The sequence below is a fragment of the Gossypium raimondii genome, chromosome 1 (assembly GCF_025698545.1).
Source record: "Gossypium raimondii isolate GPD5lz chromosome 1, ASM2569854v1, whole genome shotgun sequence".
In the NCBI taxonomy this organism is placed as follows: domain Eukaryota; kingdom Viridiplantae; phylum Streptophyta; class Magnoliopsida; order Malvales; family Malvaceae; genus Gossypium; species Gossypium raimondii.
This window is the reverse complement of record NC_068565.1, coordinates 2413583-2441537: the sequence shown is the minus strand read 5'-3', so window position 1 is coordinate 2441537 and position 27955 is coordinate 2413583. Positions and strand designations below refer to the sequence as shown.

The window sequence follows — 27955 nt, the reverse complement described above, 5'->3', positions numbered from 1 at the left end:
TATTAAGAAAAACAACATAATTTAATAATTTAAACTATTTAAAATATATACTAAAATGAAAAGCTTGATAAGGCTCACGAGCCATTTGAGTAATACTAAGCTTGAATTCAGCTCGCTCGACCTATTGTTCGAGCGCGACTCGGTAATTATCAAATCGAATTTAAATTTTTTTTCAAGTCGAACTAGAGTAGCTTATAACAGCCAATACCTCATTCACACCACCGATTACAAAATAATTTCAATTAATCCAAATTAGTAGCTAATTAGGAGAGAATCCACATATTATATATAAAATTGAAATTACAGAATAATTTCAACTTATTAGACTTAATAGCTAACCCAATCATTCTTATAAAATAATCTCAATCAATCAGAATAAATAATTAACCAAAAAATCAATAAAAAGAATCCGCACATTTACATAAACTCGGATTAATAGTTAATTAATTGAAATTTATAACCTCAAAATTTTCAAAACTTCAATTTTAACGCAACGTTATCAATTCAATAATAAATATTTTTAATTAAATTTTAAAATTATTAAATATTATATAGAAAAATGTCGGTGATGCACAATACTACTTTCCATAAAATAATTTATAAAAAAAATAGAGGTTAATAATAAGAAGTTTGGAAGTTGAATAAATTGCATGTGACACCATAATATAATGTTAAATTAGTGATGGATAGATACATTGTATAGCAAGCTATACATTAAGGTTGGTATATAGTTATCTGTGCTTTATTGTTATTTTTGTCCTTTGCTTTTAACAAACAATTAGTTATATAATATATATATATATATATATATATATATGAGATATTGATAAAAAATATTATTTATTTTATTATTGCATATGAGTTCAAATAATATTCATCTTTTTGAGAGAATATCTTTAAATTTACACTCTTTTCGAATTTAAAATTTAGTCTCTGTAATTTTGAGATATTTGATTTTTATATTTTTTTTAATTTAAAAACTGATTGAGTTTTAGTTTAATGGATATTGGCATTGTTGTTGGTACCGGAGGACGTGGATTCGAGTGCACTGAAACGCATTATGCTCCTATTTAAAGATTGGGGAGGGGTTATGAGTAGTTGTAGGTATCGTATCAAAAAAGAGCAGATATGATAAGAACTTGTAATGAGATTAATGTTCAAAACAAAAGTCTTGCTCCCTCCGTCAATTTTGCATGTGCAAACTAACTTTTACGACCCTAAATTTTTTTTTTTGTCTAATTGGTTTACTTGTTAAAAGTAGATAAGCAATTAAAAAATATTTTAAAAATTAAAATTTTTATATTTTAATAAAATTATAAAATTTGTAAAAAATTTAAGAACTTCTTAAAATTTTAAAAGATACGAAAAATATACAAATTTTCAAATATTAAAAAAATATGATATTTACTCCATGAATGATAATGAACACTCTCGAAACTTTAAGCTATTCGTCAGTTCATAATAAATCAAATTTGAACATGTTTTTCTTTTAATTTTGAATCATATTAATTATATATTAAAAATATTTTTATGTAAAATTAATTATAAAGTATATAAATATCAGTATAAAACAATTTTAAATAATGACACAAACTCTAATTTGGTTCAAATTAGATTTAATATATATTTATTCAAAAACACTATATTAAAATAATTTTATATGAAAATGGACCCATTTTGGCAAAATATAAAATATAAAATGTATTAAATTAAGTGTTGAAATTTTTATATAGTGTATTTTGAACGAAAACAAATTACATAATATATTTAAATTTAATATGAATCGATTTAGAGTTTCTATCATTAAAAAATAGTAAATACTTGTCGTAAATGATGAAGGATAAGTTCACCAACACAATAAAAGCTTTAGCCTCAACATCAATAGAACATTATTAAACGTTGACAAATGGTTTTGTCACAACTCAAGCATGATATATTTGGAGTGATTGCAAGCACTTAATACAATAAGGAAATCAGTCATGGATGGTCCAAAGCGACGAGAAAAAATCGACAAAAGAATCAAGCATTCACCAAACTAGGGAGGACGACAAGAAAATCATCCCTAAAATCACTTGTAAAACTAAGATTACATGCATAAGCAAGACTAAAAAACGTGCTACAATAGCAGACAGAAATTTCTAAAACTGAAGACTTATTAAACAATGAAAAAACAAACAATATATATATATATATATATATAAAACTTAAGATAACACGGGTCCAAATCGAAACGTGAAATCATTTATTATTCTAAAATACTTTCAAAACAGAAACAGATTAAGAAGTTGGCGAAGAGCCACCCACTTTCCAAGAAAAATTACTGGTGGCCAGTGGAGTTTTAGTGAATGACATGCACCATCATCTGTCCATCACAACTTGTGAAGACAACAAAGATACTCACAAAACAGATCTACAAACTGAAAAGAGAAAAAAACATGTATAGTGAATGAGAAGAAAAAAGAAAGAAAAGGTTGGTGGAAGAGAAAAAAACGAGCGATAGCCAACCTGAAGGCTGGCACCGCCACTGAACAAAACAAAAAATAAGAAGCAAACGGGTTGGAGAAAAAAAGGCACTTGTAAAAGAAAATATAATTACATAAATTAAAAAAAAAAATCAAATCGTCAACATTTTGCCTAAAAAAAATGTTTTCTAGAAACTATGGTGCAAAATCTTCAGGTGTAAATGTCTATTTAGCAAAGATATATATATTATTCGTAATTCCGTAGAAGGTTGTCATTTCTTACATGTTGGTGATGGTGATTGAGACAATAATTATTCTCCAATTGCCTCACATGCCTTAAATTTAATCACCACCATACATCACATTATTACAACTTCTCTCTCTTTCACTTTACCATCCAGAATATCCCAACATGCATGTTAAATTTTGTATTTGGGGTTTAAATTGAATATTTGAATTTTTGAAGGAGGCAAAAATGTAATTTTTTCTATTTGATTTAAGCCAAAAAAGGTTAAATTGAGTTGTTTCTATTTCAAAAGGATTGAAAGTGAAATTATACCATTTAAAACGACAAAGACCAAAACTCTTACGTGCACCTTACTTGGCCAGAAATCATAATCATTTTAAATTTCAACGATAGATTCGATTCGAGTGATGGATTATTCAGCTCTTTTTGTGTAATCATTTATTCTTAATGCTGGGAAAACAAATAATTTGTATTTGTGGTTTAGTGGGTATAAAAACGAGATAGAATTGGTTGATAGAACATGTTGGTCATAGAGGGGCATTTAGCATAATGTTGCTGAACATCACCTTGCTTCATTATTGCTCCAATATAATATATATAAATAATTTAACATTTGGTATATTATCAATAATTTTTTGAATTTCACAAATATCATGATGCCGAAAGTCATTAGTGGAAGTTTGAGAGTGCTGAAAAAGGATGAAAAAGATTCGATAGGGCTTCAATAATTAGGGAATGCTTGAAGTTTTCTTTAGAGATAAAAGGGGTTTATGTTGAGGAGCTTGGCATGAACTCTTTTTAGATAAGTATCCTATTGTGTAGAACATGGAATGCAACCGATGAAGTTTTGAATGTTTTGCTAAGATGTGATTAGATGAGACTTGGTCTTACTCTTATATAGTCAGTGGTAGAGTCCTGAGAGACTTTATAGAATGTGATTGGAGAAGTTTTTGAGTGAATCTTTATGTGATTTAGTGGTTGAATTTGACAAACCCTTCCTAGTAAAAGTTGTAGTGTTTGACCTTAACGATGGTGAGACCATTTGGCAATATGGTTAGTTAAAAGCCAAATGAGTGCTTGAAGTCTTCTTAGAGATAAAAGGGGTTTATGTAAAGAAGTTTGGTGTGACCCCTTTTTAAATAAGTGTCTTACCATGTAGGACACGGCACAGTGGAGTTATGGAGTTTGTTACTAAAATATGACGAGATTTTGTCCTATTTTTATAAAGTTAGTGGTAGAGTCTTGAGAGATTTTATGGGATGTGATTGAAAAAAAATTTCAATGGATCCTAATGTGATGTAGTGGTTACTCACATAAGAAGCATATGAAACTTGAGGAGCCTTTCTTAATAAAAGTTGTAGTGGTTGACTTTGACGATGATGAAACCCTTTCGTGATATGATTAAGCATAACAATGTTTCAGTTTTTTAATATAACTTTTACTTTTTCTTTAAACTGCATCCTAAATGACTATGTGTCACCTATTAAATTATTTGATACATTGTTACTAGTACTCCACAATCATAGGTATAAGAGCTGATATGTAATTGTCGGATGTAATAAGAAAATTAAATATATTAAAAATGATATATATGATAACTTTCTCACATTAGAAGAGATTATATAAAATTATGATTTCATATATCTCTAACTCTTTCGAATAAGAAAACGACATATTAGATTTTTCCTCTATTTTTTCGACTATTAATATATAATTCCCAACAAATCTTTAATTATTCTCGAAATTCGAGATTGGCTAACAACTTTTCTATCTTCCATGCAAATTTTTTTTTCCTTTTCTATTCCATGGAAAAACCGCTAATGGGTCAACCGAACACCCCTCTTCTCTCTTGTCTATATATATAGAAATTTGCTGCTAAATCCTTACTCTTAAGAAGCTTTAAACTACAAAGCCATGGTGGACGAAGAACCTTATTTCCCTGACACCGATACAGACTTAAGCTTCACTTCCGCCATTACTGACACTACCTTAAGCTCCAGCTCTCGTTCCAGTTCAGCCTCTTCTACCCTTTCCCTATCCTTCAAGGAACCCCACCTTTCTTCTCCCACCATTCACCACCGCAAATGGGATCCCCGTTTTTCACCCATTAAACTAGTCACAACCGACGACGGCAACCTCCAACTTCATCACCTCAAGCTTATCCGTCATTTGGGTACCGGAAACCTTGCCAGAGTCTTCCTCTGTCAACTCAAAGACCACGACGGCGCCTTCTTCGCTTTAAAGGTGATCGACACAGAAGCATTAACCGCCGAGAAACTCTCTCACGTTCAAACGGAGGGTCAAATCTTATCCATGGTGAACCACCCGTTTCTTCCGAGGCTTTATGCCCATATTCAAGCTTCTCACTATACTTGCTTCCTCATCGATTTTTGTCCTAACGGTGACCTCTTTTCCCTTCTACGTAAACAGCCCGGGAACCGGTTTTCTTTGCCGGCGGTCCGGTTTTTCGCCGCCGAGGTGTTGGTTGCTTTAGAGTATTTGCATGCTTTGGGGATCGTTTACAGGGATCTTAAACCTGAAAACGTATTGTTAGGTGAAGATGGGCATATCATGTTGACGGATTTCGATTTGTGCTTCGTGGCTGACGTGGTTCCCGCTTTTAAATTCGTTCGCCGGAGAAGTGGTAAGCCGAATCGGAATCGCTTATCCGGCGGTTGTTTTGGTCCCGCCGCCGGTTTGAACGATAAAGGAGAAGTTGTTCCCGTAGCTGAGCCGGTAACGGCTTTTTCACGGTCATGCGTGGGGACTCACGAGTATTTAGCGCCGGAGGTCGTCTCCGGTGACGGGCATGGTAACGGCGTTGACTGGTGGGCATTTGGGGTGTTTGTTTACGAGTTGTTATACGGAACGACGCCGTTTAAAGGGGCTAGTAACGAAATTACTCTTCGGAACATAGCTTCGAGTAGCAGGCAAATGAGATTCGCCCACGCGCCGGGCGTGGAAGAAGCGGGAATTTCGGAGGCAAAGGATTTGATTGAGAAATTATTGGTAAAAGATCCAAGCAGGAGACTAGGGTGCACCAGTGGTGCGCAGGACATTAAACGGCACCCTTTTTTTGATGGAATAAATTTGCCCTTGATTAGACAGTACAAGCCGCCGGAGGTAGTGGGTGGGGCGGCGAGGGAAAGGGGGCAAGTTGACCGTGTGAAGCGGCGGCGTTGGCTTCGGAAAGGACTTAATTGTATGATGATGAGAAATTGAAATTAAAGCATAGTAATACTGGTAGAGTACAATTTTATTCATAATAATTGTAAAACTAAAGAGGAAATAATACGGTTTTAATATCGAATTTATATAGATTAAATATTAATTTTATTAAAATACGATTTAAATTTAATTTTATTAGTATTATATAATAAATAATGTTTAATCATTTGTGATAATTATAAAACTAATTATTATGTTAATTATTTTTCTATTAATAATTTTAATATAAATATTTATTATTTATGAATATTTTCATAATTTCACATAATTATATTAATATTAAAGTCTGATTCTTTAATTATAAATTTGAGCTTTTTCGAATTTTAATTATGTTAATACAAAAGGAATGGAAACATAATTACATAGTTGACGTATTTTATCATCACGAAAAGATATTTAAAATAAAATATATATATTTTACATGTCATGAAAAAATGAAAAATACATCACAAAAATGTCATGTAATTTTTGGTATTTTAATGTTGGAGAGGCTTTCATGGCCAAGTAGTCAATTTGGTCCGGCGAGTACGGTTCGATTTGGAGTAGTTTGAGTTTAATTTTTTAAAATTTTTTAATTGATTTGCCTCAACTTATTTTACTATTTAAAAATAATAAAATATTTCAGCATTAAAGGGCTTACAGAATGCGAAATATTAGTTATTGGGTTTGCTTCTGTAAATATCTTGAGAAATAAAAATATTTATATATTTTATAATAAAATTCAAATAAAAGTACTTTTTAATAGTGAAAATAAACTATTTAGATGGATTTGGACGAGAGTATGCTCTGAAAATTTTTATAACCAGAGCATGACCGTAGAAAAGTATTTTCTAGCTATAAAATAGCTGCAAAATCTATTGTCGGTCCACGACCCTTGGATATCGAAGGCGTCTTTAGGATGATCTCGTATGAATTTTCTTTCTTTTTGTTGTATTTCGCTCAAAGAGTTGAAAGAAGATAGTGTATCAAGCTGTTCGCAAGGGCCAACTTGATCCTCTTCCCGAAGAATCTCAAATGGAGAACTTAAGAGAACCGCTGACTCCAACTACTGTCCATGTACGATCCATACTAGAAGATTGTGATTTCTTACATGTTGGGGATGGTGATGGACACACTTATTATTCTTCAATCGGCTCACATGCCTTAATCACCATGTTATTTCTCTCTTTCACTTTACCATCACAATATCCCAACATGCATGTCTTACACTTTCAAAGTAAATTTAAAATTAATTCAATTAGACCAAAATTTTGTTTGGGCGGAGATAATAGAGGGCGAAAGCTAAAAGATTTGAAGTTAAAATGATTTAAATTGAATAATTGAAGCTTTTAAGGAGTAAAAGTGTAATTTTCCTATTTGACTTAAACTAAAATAAATAAATAAATTGAACTGTTTGTATTTGAAAAGGATTAAAAGTGAAATTATGTATAACTTTCAACGATAGATTCATCTAACATTCAGCTCCTTTTCGTAATCACTTATTCTACTATAATATATAAAATTATATAATGATTTTTCTTTTAATTCTATGATGAAAGCCAATGATAAAGTTTGTTTTTAGGGTGCCAATTGAGGTTTGAAAACATTAAAAAATATTCAAGAGATGGGGGAGTTATTAAACCTGTAACCGAAATGTGAGAGGGTTTGAATAAAAATATAAGTTCAAAAAATGGATTTTGATAAAAAAAAATAAGGTCTGTTTAGAAAATGGGTCGGGTCTCGGGTAAAATTTTTTGGCCTGGGCCCGACTTGAATTTGTAAAAAGAAATTATTATTTTCTTACTGATTTGCTATTGTTTTATCGTTGTTTTGCTGTTATTTCACTATTATGTTGTTATTGTTTGGATATTATATAACTCTTATTTTATTGTTAATTTTTATATTACTTTAGAGACATTTGCTTGTTAAGTTATACTCATCTTAGTGTTAAGTATAAAAACTTTTTTTAATTTATTTTCAATTTATTGAGAAATATTTATTTTAATGTTTTTAGTGTTTTCGATGCATTATATTTTTAAATTTTTTATATAAAAAATAAAAAATTATATGGGACGAACTTAGACAAAAGTTTAGATCCAATTTTCAAGTTAAGTCAAGCCCGAGCATATCAAATGAGCCTAGAATTTTATTAGGGTCCACTCCGATCTATGGACAGGTCTAATTTATATAGAGGTACTTGGCGTGAATCTTTTTTACACAAATGACTAATCATGTAAGACATGGAATGCTATTAGTAGAGCGTTGGGGTATTCTACTAAGATATGATTAGATGAGATTTGGTCTTACTTTTGTAGAGTCAACACTCAACAGTAGCATATTGAGAAACTTTATCGGATGTGACTAGACAGATTTTAATGTGATTTGATTATTGCTCATGTGAAAATACATTGGAATCTAGTGAGCCCTTTTTCGTGTGGGTTTGGATGAACAGTGTAGTGCAGTGCAATGTGTTTAGCTTATTTTTTGTCTCAGGATACAATAATTATTCTCACCACCATCAACACACCACTTATCCAAACCCACCATTAGTAAAAATTGTAGTAATTAACCTTAATGATGGTGAGTTTCTCTAGCCGAGATGGTTTGGTATAGCAATATTCCATTTATTTTTATATCTAATTTTTGTTTTTTTTAACTATACTAAAAAAATTAATATTTATGCATCATATTTTAAATTTAATAAACACAAAACAGGATAATAGAAATATAAAAATCCATTTATAAATTATAAAAATTAAATTAAATATTTTAAAATTTTTAAACCGGTTTAAATAGTTTTTAATTAGGTTTTTACTTGATCCAATTGATATTTTTACCGGTTCAACTGATTTTATACCAGTTTAATTTTTTTTCGATTTTTTATACCGACTAAATTAAAATGGGTTTCATTGAATTGGGCTTCAATTACATTTTTCAATTCTTAAGGTGGGTGAGAGTTGGAATAATTGCATCGATAATTACACAAAATCTAATTATCCTATGACTTTCTAAACACTCGTCGTACATGATTTAACTTTAACAAATTAGTTTTTATACAAGTAATTTAAGTTATAAAACTATATTATAAGCATAATGATCACAAATGAATGTTTGAGACGATTATAGCAAAAAAGAAGAAGATTAAATTGCATTGTACAGAATGATTTTTCCCTTTTTAAGTTTGAAATCCTTATTTCATAGCTAAATGCTCCCCAAATTGCTTATTCACGAATAATAAAGAATTCAGTTAATATACTATTTGATACTGAGGTTTTTTTTTTTATCTCTATTTGATATTTGAGTTTGACTTCAATATTCATTTTGTTAATGAATTTTTTTCAATTTGATAGTCCTTTTATCCTAGTCACGCACTTAAGTTTGACTTCAATGTTCAAATTAGTACTTGTAAATTTTTATGTTTCAATTAAGTACCTATGCTTTTTTTTTTTACTAAAACACATATGCCAAACTTTCACTTGGTCTGAGTATCAAATTCTACATTAAACCTCAACGCAAGTACCAAATGGTACATTTCTCATGTTTTTGATTAAAAAAAAAATGGATTTCAAGTATTCCTTTGTGAAGATTATCAAGACCTCAGGATCACATAATTTTAAACAATCCATTTACTATTAGCAATCACAAGAAACCAAACACAGCATCATCTAGGAAGAGATCTCTACACACTTTTGTTTTGTGTTTTTTTTAAGCTGTTGCATAAGGCAACAAAGGAATACATATTCAACTGTACATTGGATTACAATAAATAGGAATGAATCTTAAAAAGCTGTTAGATTGCAGTCCTCCCAATATTCCATGCTCTCTCCTTTTCCTTTTGGTTTTGTTTCTGCTGAATTTCCTTGCCTCCTTTTCTACCATTGCCTACCAGTACTCTACTGGCCATCCGCCCTCGACTTCCGATCGAAACTCTAACCCTCTCCATCCCCACATTTAGACCTCTTCTCAAATGTTGCTGCATTGGTGACTTTAGTTGAACTTTCTTTTGTAGGCTTCGTCTCAATATGCTGCTCAGCTTCTTACCCCCACTTTTCGTTCCTTTAGGACTGTTGCATACTGTTTGTTCCGGTATGAACTCGTCTACCTCTTCTATTATATCCGGTTGTGATGGCAATGGGTGAAATGGTGGTGCAAGCTGTGCTGAGCTAGGCGTGCTTGGCAATGGTATTAATGAGTTGCGCCTTGGAGCTGAGGATGCTGGCATTCTACGTATTGTCGGGCACATTGAGGCTCTTCCTGTTCTCGTGGGGAGTCGCAGTTGTTCAGCAACCTCGGGATTGTTTTCTTTTTCTACTGGATCAATGTGCTTGAAGGAGCCATCTGTTACAGAAAGAGGCATAGAAGGCCTGAAGCTATTCTCCGTAAGTGGACGAGTAAGGTTTACTTGCTCTTTCATCAATGTACCATTTTTAACTTCATTTGAACTCTTGTTAGTACCCAAAAGTCGTGTTGCCAGAGGTGGTCTAACATCCTCGTTCTGCTGTTTCTGCTGCTGTTCAGCAATCCTTGTATCGACATGCTGACGTGCCAGCTTCCTCTCAATGAGTAGCTGTGACTCCAGTTCTTTCACCTGGAAAAATGAGATATATGAGGACCATGAAAAGAGATCTATTAGGTACAAATTGAATATTTTTCGATATTGTTAGATAATCAAATACCTTTTCTTGCAGGTTCTTGTTTTTTAGGTCTTTATCCTTCATCTTCAAGTCTAATCCATGAATTGTTTCCTCCATCTTCCTGATTTGCAGATCTTTGATCTTCATGTCTTGCTTTGATTTCTCAACCTTTTCAAGTACAGGAAAAAATGTCATTGGTAACATCAAAATGACAAAATAAGCTCAAATATATTGCCAATAAGTTGTTAGTTGTACCATCTGTTTCCATCTCAGAAGTTCCGAGGTGTCCATTTGCTTCTTCGCCGGACCCAACTCTATCCCTCTAACTCTGCTTGCAAAGTTCAGAGAGCATAGGGTCTCACCAAGGTCATTCTCATTTGGACTGATTTGTACAAACATGAGAGCTTTAGAATCTCCTCCTACAATGAACACAAACCTTGTCATTGTTTTTTTTTAATCATTTATATCAGAGTAATTTCACCACAGGGAATAAAGATAAAAAATGTACCTAAAGAGTCTTGAAGCAAATGCGTAAGCTTTGAATTCCTGCATGATTAAAGTAAAGTCGAGTTTAAACCTAGGAAATAGAGCTGATTTCTACGAACTTAATAGTTAAACAGTACTCATCTCTGTGTTTCTATAACCTGAAAGGAATATGGGAGCTTTTGGTAGCAAGAGCAGATATGACATCACCAAGTGCAGACAAAGATCTGTTGATATTTTGAGTTTCCTTGAGTCTTTCTCCGAGCACGTCGGTTTTTGCTACTCGTTCGCTTCCTGCTAGGTCTACCAACCATAACTTGCTTTTAGTGCATTCCCCATTCAACAAATTCTCTCCCTTAACCATCACACAATGTATACTGCATCAAGAGAGATCATTATGCTCTAATTTCAGCTTCATTTAAAGACATTTTTGTGCAATGAGAACTGAATTAATTTAAAATAGAATTTGATCGACGGACCAGTGGGATCTGCTGCTATGCTCATTAGCATTGGTTGAGCCAACAGCCCTTGCGTTACTGCCAGTCTGTAGAACTTCCCACACCTCATTCATGTTGTTTACATGAGCCTCGACTAGCCCTGGTACATGATGCATTCCTTCACCCACCTGCCTTATTTCAAGTCTACAATGAACAACATCAATTTAAAAGGATATTAGCCACATTCTTACATAGTAAACAACATGAATGGCTTAAACAAATTGCATACCTTTTTGCCATTGTGCTTTGCTGCGAGCCTGACACCAGTAAGTCTCTAATCTGTTCATTGTAGACTTCTAATGCACTGACAGATATCTCATATCGATATAACTTCTGTCGCTCATTGATTACGCGAAACAATTCCTCTAGAGTCCTAAAATTAACTCCACGGGCTTCTTTTGTACCTTCCATTGTAAAAGTTTTTCCAGTCCCTGTCTGGCCATAAGCGAAAATGCAGACATTGTAGCCATCTAGAACTGAGGTAGCAAATGGAGCTGTGTCTTGAAAAACATCAGCTGAATAAAGCAAAAAAAGTAAACATCAATAAGAATTTCGTTGATATTGATTTTGCTTTATGTCCAAAACAGCTATGAGTCATGGCATTACCTTGCTCAGCGTGAGGGCCAAAAACAGCATCAAATCTAAAGGTTTTCTTGGGAGCACCATTTGATATCACAGTGAGTTCACCATCTTTCGCAGATTCGAAGTCAATAGCCAGTGAAGCTCCCGCTGCTATTTCTTCAGAATTTAGGGGCCTACACCGACAAAAGACTCTTATGTTCCCTGCAAGAAACCGAAAATTCAGTTTATGCTCCAAGTTTCCAACCTATTTCAAATACTTTATATATTGAATAACCAACTCGATTAACCTTTCAGTTCTAGAACCTTGTTGTACAGTTCTTTCCTTTCTTTGGCCCCTTTGAGATATTTAGTCTTGAGATCTTCATGCAAATCTGCTTGCTGGTTTACTTTTGGAAAGATAAACAAGATTGTATAAGAGGGAAGAAAATATAGCCGAAAGTTTGAGTATATTTGCTTGTAAGTTGTGTTGCTAACTTACTTCTTGACTGAATTTTAGTCCCAAAATCATTGATATCCATGATACAATTCTTATAATGTGATACCTCCTCTGATAGTTTGATGCGTTCCATTTTCATTATCTGCAAATTGGAACATCATGAAATTTTGGTGTGTTTCATTTTATTTATGCATCATTGAGTTCCAATTTTTACCTTTAATTTTCTTGTCATGTCCCTCAATGATGAGAACCATCTGCTCTTCTCCTTCACTTGTCCCTCAATCGCAAAGGCTATACATAAAAGCAACATCATTTCATTCCGTATTACAACTATAAGGTATTTACAGCTTATCAAAAGGAAAAAAAGAGAAAGAAATTCTTTACCCAATGAACCAACATGCATTGATTTGCGCATAAGCTCATTTTGGAGTTCCTGTAAAGACTTGCAAGCTTCTTGACACTCTTTAGTCTTGAGTTTGTTCTCCCTCTTAAGCCCCTCCAAGGCACTCCTCATCTCCGCTAATTCCTTCTTTTGTCGCTCATAGTCCATTTGAAGAATTTGATATTTCACTTCTATCTCACAGTCACTAATATCCTGCAAGTGATCATATTGTAATGATCTCAACTCCCAATTTTGAGCAGTTCTATTCAAACACTGAAAAAACTATAGGAAGTTTCCTTACTCTTGGTGACTCATGACCTCCCACCTTGTCCATTCCCATGATTTCCTCTGATCCAGCTTCCTTAAAACCTGTTGCACAAATTCATGCAGCAAGTTATTTCTTATTCTTAACAATAAATAAATGCTTTTCAGGAAATTATATCATATAAAAAATGTTTCAAACCCTTCTAGCTTGTAATATGAGGTTTGCCCGCAGAGAACCTTAAATAGCCATGCCCAATGTTACATAGATTCGGGTATATGCTCCTCTTCCTCTTTTCATCCATTCATCTCTTATCTTATTCCTTAATTCATTTTCTTCTTTACTAGAAAGTTTTTCTCCTTCATAGACTATCTCGCTGTACAGAGAGATGAGCAAACCATAGGGACAGAGCTTAAAAGAGCTGCTGGCGGGCTTACCCCAGATACAAACAAAAGGACGACTAGTTTGCCTAGAACAGGAGTGGGTCGCCAAAAGGAGTGGACAAACTAAGTGAAAATTCTGTTGAAGACCAGATGCCCAACATGGGTATGGATACTTTTTTCTCTAAATTTTCTATATATTTGGAGGATCATGCGCTGATACCTATGTCCAAGTATGTGTCAGACTAAAGTGTCAGACACGGGTACTTTGGGGAATATGAAGTCGTAATACATGATAGAATATGTCTACATTTCAAGTACTAAGGCAAAATAAATAAGCAGAGAGAACAGAGATACGTTGCCAAACTATAAACTTACTTTCAAGGGAATCTTTCCTTACAGTGATGCCACATACAATTGGACTCCCCATTAAACCTTCAAATCTAATGAGCAATCCCCCACCGCTATCAACGAAAGTTCTAATGTTAGAAATAACCAGAGGCTTATTTGCGCCTACCTGGCCATATATGTCTAGACTGGTCACAACCTACAACATGTTCAATCAACTTTATCAAATAATAACACTCACTCATTTAGTATAATGTAATATCAAAACCATTGAATCCGATTTTCTTACCTTCTCTTCTTGTACAAACACATCAAATACTCTAATTCCAGGAGGACCAGTAGTGAAAACTATTTCTGCAAAATGCAGATCAATAGCATAAAAGCCACACTCTAATGTCAAAAAGTTGTATGAGAAGTCACCGAGTCGAGCTGTGTTGTATAATGAATTTCCCCCTCCATCTCCAACAATTCTATCAGCAATTATAACATCACCACCCACAAAGCAATCGTCGTTTGAATAAATTACACCATCCAACTCCACTGCTCCATTTAAACACCCCGCATTAATGCTTATAGCAGGATAGTCTTCATGCTTATGTTGTGAATAGTCTGCAGTTTCTCTTAATGGCAGTAGCTCAAAGGAAGATTCGGGGGACAGTTCTTTGTGGAATGTTTCGCACACTGTGGAGAACTTTACAGTGGGGGATTTCTGCTTAGCTTTACTATTATCAGATCCCTCAATGCCATTCTCTAAAGAAACCTCAATTGAACACCTATGTTTCTCCAAGAATTCAGGGGAATCTCCATAGGCTTTTGACGGAATATCAGGTGATCCAGCGCATATAACAAGGTCTGGTGACGTTAGAGAAAATCCCAGCATAGATCGGCCTGAAACCAAATTCTTATTAAAAATTACATCCTTAAAACACTAGCTGTCATGACTCACCAACAGCAACAGGTAAGGTACTACCACTTTCGTGAGCAGAAGCCAGTATTGTAGTAGGCATCCACTGACCCCTTAAGCTTTGTCACTTTAATGTGCAGCTCTCCGGCTTTGAATACATTACTGTCCTTTTCACAACCATGATATCTGGTCTAGCTTAGATCAAATGGTATCATGATTGCAAAAAGGACCTGGATTTGAATCTATTGAGGAGATAGACAGCATTCAAAAACGGTACCGGTTTATGGACATGGTGCCGGCGCAGTGCGACCCAGAAAAGTGGTAGTACTCTACGGACTCATATGACACTTGAATTCATTTCTAAACAAAGGGTTTTTACCATCAAATTCTCTAATAGGCGTACTAATTACATTTGGGCTCTGGGATTGCCGAGGATCAACTACATCAGCTAAAAAAAAAACAACCCAAGATAATTTAGATCAATACAAAATAATAATAAAAAATCGAATTCAAACCCAATTTTTCATTTCCAAAAATTAATCAAAAAAGAAGAGTAAATCACCAGAATCTTGTTTAGGAGAAGAAACTAAATCAGACAATGAAGGGTTCTCTGAGTGAGATGCCATAGCTGCATCAGTATCTGCCAAAGAAGAAGTAAAAGAAAAAAATAAACAACTAAAATGAAGTGGGAAATTGACGGGATTTGATTTGATGATCGAAATTCTTACAAAAAGAGGTGTTTTGTTGCCAAGAAACGTCGGTAAGAAGAAGAGGGTCAGTCCGAAGATGATGAAAATTGTTGGAATCTTCCATTAGTAAACATAAAAATAAAAAGAAAGGGATCAATGATTTGAAATGAGAAAGGGAAATCTGTGCTTTTGAATTGAAAGTTGAAACAATGATGTTAATTATTAGAGAAAAATGAAAGAGATTTTTCTTTTAGGTGTCTCGTTTAAAGCTAAAGGGGGAAAGAATTTTGCGTTACCGTTGGGGAATTTTTTTTGTTTTGTTTTTCAAATTTGAATCACTATAGCGGACAGCGTGTCACGTGTTTCACACGTGCCGTAGTTCACTGTTTAAATTTTTCATGATTATTTTTCTCCTACACGCTCCTTTTTTTTTTTTAATTTATTTATTTTTAAAAAGGGATAAATCCCAAAATGATACATGAACTTTGATTCAATGTGTAATTTGATACACGAACTTTAATTTGGTGCAATTATCTACATGAAACTTTGATTGTGGTTCAAATATATATATGAAACTTTAATTTTGAATCAATCATGCACATCTAAAGAAATAAATACATCGATTTATTTTTATATTAGATAAATATAATTATATATGTATGCAATATATAAGTATAAAATTATGTTATATTAATAATTGTGTTAATAATTTATGATAATTGAATCAAATCAATATTTCATATATAAAATTGCATAAAATCAAAGTACACGTATAATTTTGAGATTTATCCTTTTAAAAAAAACATCTAATTGTTATGTATTTGTTGTCTTTTTCTATGTACTTTATCATCAAATTTTTAAGGAAAATTTAGTGGTATTTGAGTTTTTTCAAAAAAGTAATTAATTGTCCAAATATGTTTTTAAATTGATTTGCCGATCGATCACGTAGTTTAAAAATATTTTATTATGTAAATTGAATTGAGTCATACTTGATCAACCAGATACATAAAATCTTTGTCCAAATTCAATCCAAGTCAAGACAAACCATTAATCACTAATTGCTTAAATCTTTATTGACATCAAATTTTGAGTTTAAACTTAATTAACCCTTTTCATGTAATCTTTTAATCTTTCAAACCCTAATTTAGTTAAATCTATTCATATCTGCAATTTCTAAAAAGTCTAAATAACATTGGTTCCACATTAATGACAGAAGACTTTACATCATACAAGTTTTATAGGATTTCGCCTTTGGCTAATGGAATTCTTCACAAGTATTACCAAAAATTCCCACAAGAACAAGACCCATCATAGAAATGATGGAACCGATTGGTATCTCTTACAATGATTTCCCTTCCAACAACTTTGGACACAAATTTAAATGCTGAATGACAGTCACCACAAACCCTGATGTTCTTCTTGATACGAATTGTGGATCCATCAGGCGAGTTGAGGAGTGCAAATGCCAATGCAAGCTTCTCACTATGGTACTGCAACTTCACTTCCCTCTCTTGTTCATCCATATAGAACAACACGTGGCTCGTGTCAGGAACATATCCAATTTCCTTGATCCTTGCACTGATCTCCTCCCACTTCTTATAGATTGCCCCCATTTGCGGGTGGGAATCATCGCTTGCCACAAACATATGGACTGTGTTTTGAATTTCTACCCAACTACAAGCAGGCTCCTTCTTCACCCCACTCTCTTTCATCAGTTTTCTCACTTTAGCAGCGTCTCTCCACCTATTGCCGGAGGCATAGATATTGGAAAGCAAGACATGGGGTCCCGAATCATGAGGATCGAGCTCGAAAACCCGTTCCGCAGCAAAACTGCCCATTTCTACATTCTTATGCATCCTACATGCACCAAGCAAGGCTCCCCACACAGCTGCAGTGGGTTGGATTGGCATTTCGTTTATAAACCTCAGAGCTTCATTAAGAAGACCGGCTCGACCAAGAAGATCAACAATGGTAACATAATGTGAAATCCCCGGTTCGATGTTATACCTATTCATCGACTTGAAATAGTATTGCCCTTCCTCCAAAAGCCCAGCACGACTGCAAGCAGTGAGAAGGCAAAGGAACGTTATATCATTAGGGACAAGTCCGATATTCAGCATCTTTTGAAAGCATTGCACCGCTTCCTTGCCAAGCCCGTGCTGGGCATATGCTGTGAGCATGGAGTTCCAAGACACCAAATCACGCTTTACCAACCTATCGAAGATCATTTTAGCATCTTGGATACTACCAGATTTAGCATACATGTGGAGGAGTGTGTTGCCCATAAAAGCAATAATCTCTCCACCGGATTTGATCACATGGGCGTGCACCCATTTGCCTTGTTCTAAAGACCCCGTGGACGCACAGGCACCAAAAATGCTGGAGAAGGTGAAATGAGTGGGCTGAAAATCTTGTCTAAGCATTTTCAAGAAGAGACTAAGTGCACGATCAAGTTGGCCTTTCCTAGCATGGTCAGCAATCAATGCATTCCATGAGACCTCGTTTTTCGTAGGAAGCACATCAAAGACGAAGTGGGCCTCATCCATGCAACCACAGCGAGCATACATGTCCAAAAGGGAACTGCCCACATAAACATTGGAGTGGAAACCACACTTGAAACTGAAGCCATGAAGTTGAGCACCATGGAAGTAGATTTGGGGCGTATCAGAAAGTGCAGCCGAAGCCTTTAAAAGGCTAGACAAGGTGAACTCATTGGGAAAGAAACCAAGGGAGAGCATTTGAGGGAACAAAAGCAGAGCATCCAAAGGACGATCATGCTGAGAATAGGCAGTGATCAATGTAGTCCAGGTGACCATATCTTTCACAGACATTTCGTCGAACAAATTGCGAGCGTCATCCAAACAACCACACTTAGCATACATATTCAAAAGTGTATTGAGGATAACAACATCGCCTCGGAAATGGGAGTTCGAAATGTGCGCATGGACAATTTTCCCAAGCTTGGGCTTTCTCAAAAAGGTACATTTTTTCAGCAAAAGATGGTAGAGCGTTGGGTGGGGTTCTAAAGAACCCTCATCGACGAGGTCCAGAACGTGAAGCCCAGTCCCCGAAGGATTCAAGCTCTTAAGAAGAAGATCCTTATCTTGAACGATGCAAGATGAAAGATCCGGTGGTATTTTTGGTTCAATGGATGCAACTGCGGCGGTGCTAAAACGGGAAGAATAGTGAGTAACATGAAGTAGAGAGAAGAAGGTGATGCCCTTACATTTGAATTTGCTTACTATGAAGCTCATCACCTCCCCTTGAAGAGAAAACAAACAATTCAAGGTTACCCCAGATACCCAAATCTTGTCAACCTAACGATCGTATTGGAGATTTACAAACCCTAAACCCCAAACAAGAAAGAATGGATAGGGACCTGAAAGACCGTGAGGGCAACGTCACTGTGACCTCTGAACAGAAACTGAAAAAATATTATTTTTTTAAAACCCATATTTCTATTCCGGATTGCCGGAATCTGAAAGCACGGCGGCGATTGGCGGCGCTGTTTCGTCTGTAAAAGGAAGCTTTGAGAACCAAAAAGAGAAACGAATAAAACAGAGAGAAGAAAGAGGGTTTGGGCTGGGCTGATTGGGTTGGGTTATATAGTTTGTGGTTGTATGGGTCGGATTTTTTATGACAGTTTTTCATGGATCGGGTCAAGCCGATTTGGATTGTTATTCCATTTAAAAAAGGGTAAATTTTAGAATTAATCACTCAACTATTAGCGTGTTTCTATTTTGGTTACCCTAATTGTGAAAATATTTAATTTAGTCACTAATATTTTAGATAATTTCTATTTTTATCACTCACGATTTAGATCATTTCTATTTTAGTCATTCTCTGTTAACCATTTAACAGAAATGATGATGCGACATTTCTTTAACTCGTATAATAACACGTTTAGTTCTCAATATTTACACATTTTTATCAATGTGATATTAATTCTAAATCATTCTAATAAATTTAACCGTTTATATTTATAAATTCTATCAATTTGATCCTCAAATTATAATCATAAATAGTATAATTATTTTTTTATGCATCATATTCTATCCTTGCACTATAAAAAAGTAAAAGATAAAAGTTTACAAATATAACTATAATAATAAATAAATTATATTAAAATAAATTATAATCATAATTAAACATTTTAGACTGTAATTATTTTTCGTCGATGTATCTTCTTTGTTTTTTGGGGATAACATAAGTTTTGGTTTCTAAACTTGATAAGTAGGTCTACATACACCCTTAAAAAAATTTTATTCACTTTGGCCCCTGAATTTGAAAATCGTTATTTATTTAAGCCTATTATGTTAATGGCCATAAAAAAAAGTGAGATAATGTAACTTTTGGTCTTTAAACTTGGCAAGTAGGTCCTCATTGGCTCGTTTTATAAGCTCGGACACTATTTAACCAAAAAAGTGAGCCAAAAATTTTGTCCAAGTTCGGCTCAGATAAGAAAGCTAAAACTTGAGCCCAGCCCGCCCATATTAAAAATTTTTATATAAAAGAAAATTTTAAAAATATAATACATCAAAAACTCTAGACACATTAAAATAAATATTTTCCAAGAAATTGAAAATAAATTAAAAAAAGTCTTTATAATTAAATAACATTAAGATAGATACATATTAACAAGCAAATGCCTCTAAAATAGTGGTAAAATTAACAATAAAACAAGAGTTATGTAATATCCAAACAGTATTAAAAAACAGTAGCAACATAATAATAAAATGACAGCAAAACAATGAAAAACAATAAATTTTTTTTTTTGCAAATTTGGGTTGGGCCCGAGCCGAAAAATGGGTTTTTTTACCCAAATCTATTTTTGAAACTTATCTTTTTGTTCAAACCCTCTCACTTTTCGAGCCGAACTTCCACTTCGTCCCATTCTCAAGTCTAGAACTTGGTAACAAACATTACACAAATACTATTTTAGTTTATAATCACCACAGACATTACCAGAAATCTTCACAAGAATAAGACCCATCATAGAAAAGATAGAACCGGTTGGCATTCTAATCCCTACTCAAAAAATGGGTAAATCAGTGTTTGTACTTTAGGTTAAAGAGTAAAGTTCTGTTAAAAGTTCCATCCATCTACAGATAAAAATTGGTCCCTCTATGTCAGCATATGACATGTGCCACTATTTGATTGTTTTGCTACTCATATTAGCTTTTAAAAGTAGAGATGGATAAAACTTTTAACAAGAATGACCGATTTGTTTTTTTGATCAAATGTATAGAAATTAATTTATCCATTTGTTGGGTATAAGTCAAAATGCAATCCGACACCTATTGCATAGGCTTTTATGGTATTTTAACCTATTTTTTTTCCTGGTCAAATGATAAATTCCATTAGCGTAAACAAAGTTACAAAAACTAATTACTTTTGATAAAATGAACATCTTACCCTTAATCCCTTGGTCTAAATTTTCTATAAAGTAAGAGTAATTGTTGATTTCATCAAATTTATCGAGTGTTCTCAAGATGGAAAATTTTGAGTAATGCTACATCCTTTTATCAATATTTTCATTGTATGTTTTTCCTTTTAATTACAGTAATATACATACCTAACGTACACATAAAAACTATTATTCTGTCGTGACAACGTTAAAATTTTAACAGCAAGTAATTCATAAAGTTAAAAGAATGAAAAATTTTAAGAAAATTCATAAAATTTTTAAAAACTATTCACACCAACAATGAAATAGATATATACTATCATGTAGATAGTCACATCAATGCTGATAAGATTTTAATAGTTCAATCAACTTTTTGTAAGAAAAAATCAATTTAATCGACAAAATGATCAAAGTATCGAATGGGGCTAAATTTATCTTCTTAGATATAAACTTATGAACTCAAAATTTTAACTTCGACATTAGACTAAATTGTTTATAATAAGTTTTAAAATAACTCAAAATTTATGCATTCTCTCCTATGAACTCAAAATTTTAAGAAGATTATAAAATTAAAGTTTGAAGACGAAAATGATCAAAACTAGAACCAGAACCAAAGTATCGAATGGGGCTAAATTTATCTTCTTAGATATAAACTTAATATAAAAATTAATATTTTAAACAATAAAGTAAATCTCAACAAACATTAAATTTATGCATTCTCTCCTATGAACTCAAAATTTTAATATAACTTGGCAGATTAATAAGGAATGATAATATGAGTAACTCAATGTTTCCTCCACACCCAAAATGCATTGAAAATTTCATCTCTATGTACCAGAAGTTAGTTTCCTTTGTAGCAGAGCATTTGAGGACACTTATCTATTGGCCAAGAAACCCTCCCCTAAATCCGCTCATCTAATAAAGCTTCTGAAAAAGAAAAGTGATTAAAGCATAGATGTAAATAACATAAAATAAAAAGAATTTAAATTAAATTTACCTTCTTCTTCCTCATCATCTTCATTCTGGCTAGTGAAAAATGGAGTGAGGTAATTCCTATCTAATGCAGTGAATGATGATGTTCTGCAAGGCCATAAATGGTGTTTTTTTAATTCAATAAATGAAAGAAATTAGATGATTACTTCATGGTCTAACTTTGAATTTTCATCCCTTTACAAAAACTGAGAAGTTAGTGATTCTAGTTTAATCTGTCAGAACTCGGTTAGTCCAGTTGTCCTTAAATTCAACAGTTCAGTACTTTATATGCAAAAAATCAACATTTTAAATTCATGTGTTTATTAACAATTAAAGTAACTTAGTTTTTGTAAAGTAGAGGGACTAACTTCTTAATTTTTGTAAATTAGAGCATAATCCATATATTACTGAAAGTAAATAAAAAATAAAAAAAATCTACATGTTACCTTTTGTGGAATTCTTTCAGTTTCATCTTTATTCCGTTTCCGGATGTTCCATCTTTCTTAAAAGATGGAGCAACATAGCCATTATTAACATCAAAGCTCTGCAATGAAGTCATTGATCAGTACTACCGAAAATAAAATTACTTGTGTTTACACCGGGTTTTCTCTTATATATATATATATATATATATATATATATATATATTTAAATTCACAACAAAACACAACCACCCTCATGAAGGCAGCAGCAATTTCCTATTTCAACATCTTTACTTGGTTATCATCAATTTGAACAGTTCAAATAGCAAAGTAAGCATTGGATTAAATTTAACTTTTTGTGTTGAAAACATAACTTGGTAAGTCGGCATATAAAAAGTTTATGCGACATTGCTAGAAACGATTGAAACTTACTTCACCTAAGTGACCGTCATGGCTATCTCCGATAACATGCAGAGCTTCTAGCATCGTCCCTGTTGAACCTCCAATTAACAAAACCTGTGACATTTCGGGAAAATATAAACAGTTACTGGAAGGATAAGTATCAATTACAACATTCAAACTGTGGAGCATTTAGAACTCTTCAAACGAGTATATCCAGATGATTCAGCTATGCGCATTACACTGGCCATGCAAGATCTCACCTTAGATTAACAGTAGCTCCAATTAGGAACATACCTTTCAATATGGTAACGAACCATTATAAACCACCAAACCAAGATGACGGCTAGTCTAAACACTCTAATAGCAGAATAAAACTGAAATATTTCCATAAGTACTACGAGATGATTATATTAGCAAAATTTATAAAATTCTAACTCCAACAGTCTTTTGTAGGTTATCCACTCCGGAGGATGAAGATTATATTGCAAAGACGATACTGAATTTTTTAGTGAACCATCAGAGTGCAGTGCGCCAAAAGTAGCATAATTTGACACCACATTTTACTAGAATAAAACCACGAGTAAAGGAAGTAGAAACCAATCACATCAACTACTCTTTTCGCAGTTTAAAGCAATAAAGACTCAGCTACCACTTCATTGTTCAGGTGCATGCTGATTGCAGAAGGTAGAATAATTAGTGTAGTAAACTAATTCAGTTCATTATTTTGCTTAGGAAATGCCAATTTTCTCCCCAAATAATGGGAGGAAGAGGAAAAAGAGAAATTATACTTTCAAGTTCTCTCCAGCAGGTAGTTGAATATTTTCGAAAGAAATGAAACAGCGACTTGTAAATAACTACTGCCCTCAGATCTAAGCAATGAGCGTGGAATGGATAAGCAAATTTTAGGACTTACAAAAGATAAAATTGAAATTATTTCCCAGTACAATAGTTTGTTAATTTAAAGGTTCTTCAATCATACCGACAAAACAACTATGGCAGTTGTTGCAGTGAATATAATCTGACCACGTCCTTCTGGAAGATCATGAACAGATTGCAGAGCAAGGGCAAACGCCATTGCTCCTCGAAGTCCTAACCAAGTTAATAATAATTTAGTATTTTGGGAAGGTATAAAATCAACTATGATGTAAGTATGATTTTTCTTACCACTGTACCAAAGTGCTTTTTGGTGTTTTAAAGGTATTTGCCTATGGACAGGACGAACCAAATTGACCAGATATGCACAAGAAAAGACGTTGGCTGCCCTAAAGATTCAATTACACAACTGCATTAATTATTCTACTCATGGTCCCTCAATAATATATGATTTAAAAACTGAAAGACCAATAAATCTCATTTACCTGGCAACTACAATAAATAACTGACGTGATTATGAAGAAAGTAAAGGAATAACAATGACGCTGAAATTCAATACAGCCACTAAACCTAAGTTCAGAAGCTGTAATAATAATAATAATTAACAAGGATACAATTGAGAAAAAGATAAACCCCAAATGCGACCAGCTGTGCTTTTCCATGGCAATATCAAAACCCATGTAAATAAATCTGGAACATTGAAAAAAGAATCAATCGTCAAAATGGGAAGGTATCACATGGACGAAGTTAAATCAGGTCATATCACATAAAGATGACTCTCTTACGTAAAAGTCTCAGCCAGTGATGAGATTAAGTGAAAAAAATCAGATACAAATTGCTGAGAATTTTCTGACAAATTTGAGTAACTGTAGTGCTTCATCACCTAAAACAAAGAAAAAGTTCATCATGCTGCATCAGCTTGCATTGTTCTACTACTCAATCAGCATAACAAGTTCACTTACAATTGCTGTGAACAATATTGACAAGATACCAGAGAGGCCAAGTCCTTCCGCAAGCATGTACCTAGAAAGGCAAGATGTTTTCATAACTGTGCCATGAATCCATTAAATATAAAATGTAGGAAAACAGAGAATATATAGGGCCATAAAATTGCTTACGAGAAATAAGGAAAAAGAACAAAAAGACAGCACTCCAAGTTTTGAAGACTGAGAAGAGCATGTCAAAAGATGTGTCAGGGAATTTCAGAAGTTTTTATGCTAAGAAGTTTGATGAAGGAACCAAAAGATGCAAATGCAGTACTTACTTGTCAACATCTAATCCAGCATACTTAAAGAGGTTCTTGGAGTTAAGGTTTAAAGGTAAAAGTAATAGCTTGTAATTTATAGCATCAAACATGGTATATGAATATAAAGTCAATCAGAAAGGATATTAGAGCAGAAACAAATCCAACTCCAACACCTGCAGAGCAACAAGGAAAGCATCTTCGTGATTGTGATTAAAAGGACATACAAGTATGTAATGGGTAGAATTTTAATCATAAGTTAATAGAAAATAACTGCACTGAAAAATTTAGATTGAATTGTCTTTTCTTTTTCAATTTGTCCTATTTTGGACCCAAAGAAAATAATGCATTCTCCATTTCCTGAATGGTAGAATAGCAATGTATTCACTTGCATCATGAAGCATAAGAAAACAATGTTCCTTTTCTTTTTCCAATTAAAAAGATTAATTAGTAAGTAGATTATAGCATAAGAGAAATTCACTCAGTAAGACCAAAGGTTAAGACAAACCTGCAGACATAGAGCCAACAAAGGTCTCGAGAAACCTAAAAATCACCATAAAGAAGTTTTGCGCAGATGATGCATGCTTTCTTACAATGGACATTGTCCTGCATAGGCAAACAACGTTTTAACTCAAAAACGAAACTAAACAATCAAATCACAGAGGACAACAAGTACTTCACATACCTGTACAAAGATATTGCCATCTACATAAAGAACCAATTCACCCAGTAAATAACGTGCATGCACATGTAAGATGTTAAATACGAGAAACAAGAAACCATCAATAGCATGCTAGAAAAACTTACAGCATCATTTAAAACAGATTCTCCAAACACCAAAGCATAAAGGTTCGTATCAGTGCCAAGTTCCTGCAATTAAGATCATCATACATGGATACAAGGTCTAAAAGTTGAAATGGGATGGTTTGTTGCTTTTACCGCTTAGACACTACAACACAGACACTCAGAAATCTCTGTATAACTACAAACTGACATTTCATTAAAATTAATGAAAGTCCAGTTAAGCGATGGATTAGTAAAAGGAAACAACAAAAGACCTTCAAAGAATCAGTAGCAATAGAAGGTTTAGGTTACCATAAGTATTTGCAAAACTTAAGCAGCTAAGCAATTACAGAGCAAGATATTTAAGGGAAAGAGAGTATATCTAAGACTTTTCTTTTGGAAGGTAAAGGTCCACATGTTTGCAACTGAAAAAAAAAGTTGCTTCACTGTTATATATATTATTAGGATCCAGTTTCGTTTTTGCTTTTGGAAGAAAAAGAGAGAAAAGGCCGAATCCAACACTATAGAAAATACTAATACTTTTGATAATTGAAAAATAAGTTTTTAAAATTTTTCGGGGAATAAAATGCATGATTATTCTTGACAAAACAATTATGTTAGATATGGTGTTGCATATACTTATTTGTTCACTAATAACCATAATTTGTTTTGCTTTCTCTATTTATTTTTTGCCTTTTATATACTTATCGGGAAGCAAATTCAAATGGCAAAACGAAAGAAGCAAAAGAAGAAACCAAATGGAGCCTAAGTTAATCTCAGTTAAATCACTTTTCTAAATTAAGAATACAGAAACAAAAGGTATAATGATACTTCAAGAAGTACATGTGTCTTGGCAGCAGCATGGAAGAAGCACAATTTGATGTGAATATTATTATTGTTTCTGATCATAGAAATTATTGCAATACAATAGACCTTCACAAATTTTCATATTTGGTGTTGGACTAGTTGTACGACATGTATCATAGTATAGCTATGTTTTCATTTAACCTCACCCTCCCACAATAAATAGCCAGGATGGTAGCATAAAAACCTGACCTGAAATATGGAAAGAACAGTAACAGGGTCGGTTGCTGATATAAGAGCACCAAACATTAGGCATTCAACAAAAGGAAGTCCGTACATGATGTACATGCGACCACCAAGATAGCTGTACATATGCGGCTAGATTATACAAGGCAGTGAGGGGGAAAAAAAGAACAGACTGGTTTGTTTTTTGGCTTCTTTTTTTTTTTTTTTATAATTAAGAGTACTCACACTAAAACTCCTGTAACAACTGAAGCTATAAAAGTCCCTAAAATAGCAAATGTGACAATGGCTCCAAAGTTAGAGAAAAAGGGTTTCTGCAAAAGGGGGCAAAACGAGGTGACAATTAACAGAGAGATCAACCATGCAAAACTCGAAGAGTGTAATGCATAATACTACTACTTACAGCTGATAAGCTGAAACCTGATTGAGTGCCCGAAACAGAAAAGGTAGTTAAGAAACACAATCAATGAGGTATCCTAGAGTGATAAATAGAAACTAGCAATCATAGGTTTTAAGGATATAAGATTATTGGAGGTAAGAGAAATAGGAAGAAGAATTCCTCATGGAAATTGAACCACGCCCTGCCAAAGGAATAAGATACGATGAAATTCACGGTTTGCCAATTTTATATCAAACAAGATCGAAATGGAAAACAAAGAACAAACAAAACAATATATATATATATATATAATAACAATAATGGGGAAAGAAATGAAGGACCTGATGCTTGTTTCAGTGTTGGAGATGTTAGCAAGTCCACCAACAATTAAACCTGGTAGAAAGACGATCATTTCGTGACGAAGGAAGCTAAAGCGTCAAGATATATAAAGATAAATGAAGAAGGAAATTATCCAAATTGACTAACCGATAAGCAAAGAAGCGCTGGCCTCAGGGAGATAGTAGAACTTGTGACGGCGAAGGACATGGCCGAGGACGAATGAAAGGACGAGCATCATAATTTGAAGGAGAATCCCCACTCCAGCGGCTTGCTGCTCCTTTTCGGGACTTCCGCTTTCCGCCGGTGAAATTCCCATGCTTTCGCTTTAAAAATAAAAGAGAGAAAAATAAGACTCTCACGGCGGATCAGTGAATCAATGACCACCTACAACCTCCTACTACGTTGTCGCTCACGCCGATTTTCCGATAATGCCTTTTCGTTTTTCTTCTAGTTACCGGTTGCGATTTTCTCTATTCCATATATTCAATTTTCATTTTAAGTTAACAACATAAAGCTCTAAATTCAAATTATCTCCGATCACGTTACCAAAGAAGATCACAGCCAAGGTTTCGTAG

The 27955-nt window shown here is 33.6% G+C and overlaps 4 protein-coding genes across 6 annotated transcripts; 1 reads left to right on the top strand and 3 right to left on the bottom strand.

Annotated features, from left to right (window-relative positions):
* Window positions 1-4499: 4499 nt before the first annotated feature.
* On the top strand, window positions 4500-6070 carry LOC105775547 (serine/threonine-protein kinase WAG1). 2 transcript variants are annotated; one of them, XM_052629568.1, is made up of 2 exons: window positions 4500-5025; window positions 5140-6070. In XM_052629568.1, exons 1-2 carry the CDS (start codon window positions 4624-4626, stop codon window positions 5929-5931), a joined length of 1194 nt encoding a protein of 397 aa, XP_052485528.1. In that variant the 5' UTR covers window positions 4500-4623; the 3' UTR covers window positions 5932-6070. The 2 variants fall into 2 exon arrangements, with proteins under 2 accessions (XP_052485528.1, XP_012453515.1); XM_012598061.2 differs by having other exon boundaries at window positions 4502-6070.
* A 3449-nt stretch (window positions 6071-9519) lies between these two features.
* LOC105775530 (kinesin-like protein KIN-14Q) lies at window positions 9520-15788 on the bottom strand. Its single transcript, XM_012598042.1, has 18 exons — window positions 15553-15788; window positions 15387-15464; window positions 15204-15272; window positions 14210-14808; window positions 13951-14119; window positions 13232-13299; window positions 12933-13143; window positions 12763-12839; window positions 12591-12690; window positions 12400-12498; window positions 12137-12313; window positions 11760-12045; window positions 11513-11674; window positions 11195-11410; window positions 11059-11096; window positions 10806-10969; window positions 10593-10718; window positions 9520-10504 (listed from the first exon to the last, which is right to left on the bottom strand). The coding sequence occupies exons 1-18, from the start codon at window positions 15635-15637 to the stop codon at window positions 9707-9709; spliced, it is 3522 nt and encodes a 1173-aa protein (XP_012453496.1). The 5' UTR covers window positions 15638-15788; the 3' UTR covers window positions 9520-9706.
* An 895-nt stretch (window positions 15789-16683) lies between these two features.
* On the bottom strand, window positions 16684-19068 carry LOC105775524 (pentatricopeptide repeat-containing protein At3g24000, mitochondrial). The gene has a single exon (XM_012598038.2). The coding sequence runs from the start codon at window positions 18765-18767 to the stop codon at window positions 16791-16793; it is 1977 nt and encodes a 658-aa protein (XP_012453492.1). The 5' UTR covers window positions 18768-19068; the 3' UTR covers window positions 16684-16790.
* A 2589-nt stretch (window positions 19069-21657) lies between these two features.
* LOC105775501 (sodium/hydrogen exchanger 6) lies at window positions 21658-27955 on the bottom strand. Of its 2 annotated transcripts, none has more exons than XM_012598012.2 (22): window positions 27528-27955; window positions 27383-27434; window positions 27184-27243; window positions 27066-27090; window positions 26891-26976; window positions 26672-26783; window positions 25640-25702; window positions 25518-25537; window positions 25341-25438; window positions 24980-25008; window positions 24854-24885; window positions 24708-24755; window positions 24552-24612; window positions 24375-24472; window positions 24204-24279; window positions 24075-24094; window positions 23881-23978; window positions 23696-23805; window positions 22747-22830; window positions 22339-22436; window positions 21918-22000; window positions 21658-21847 (listed from the first exon to the last, which is right to left on the bottom strand). In XM_012598012.2, exons 1-22 carry the CDS (start codon window positions 27694-27696, stop codon window positions 21822-21824), a joined length of 1548 nt encoding a protein of 515 aa, XP_012453466.1. In that variant the 5' UTR covers window positions 27697-27955; the 3' UTR covers window positions 21658-21821. The 2 variants fall into 2 exon arrangements, with proteins under 2 accessions (XP_012453466.1, XP_012453477.1); XM_012598023.2 differs by having other exon boundaries at window positions 21658-21844.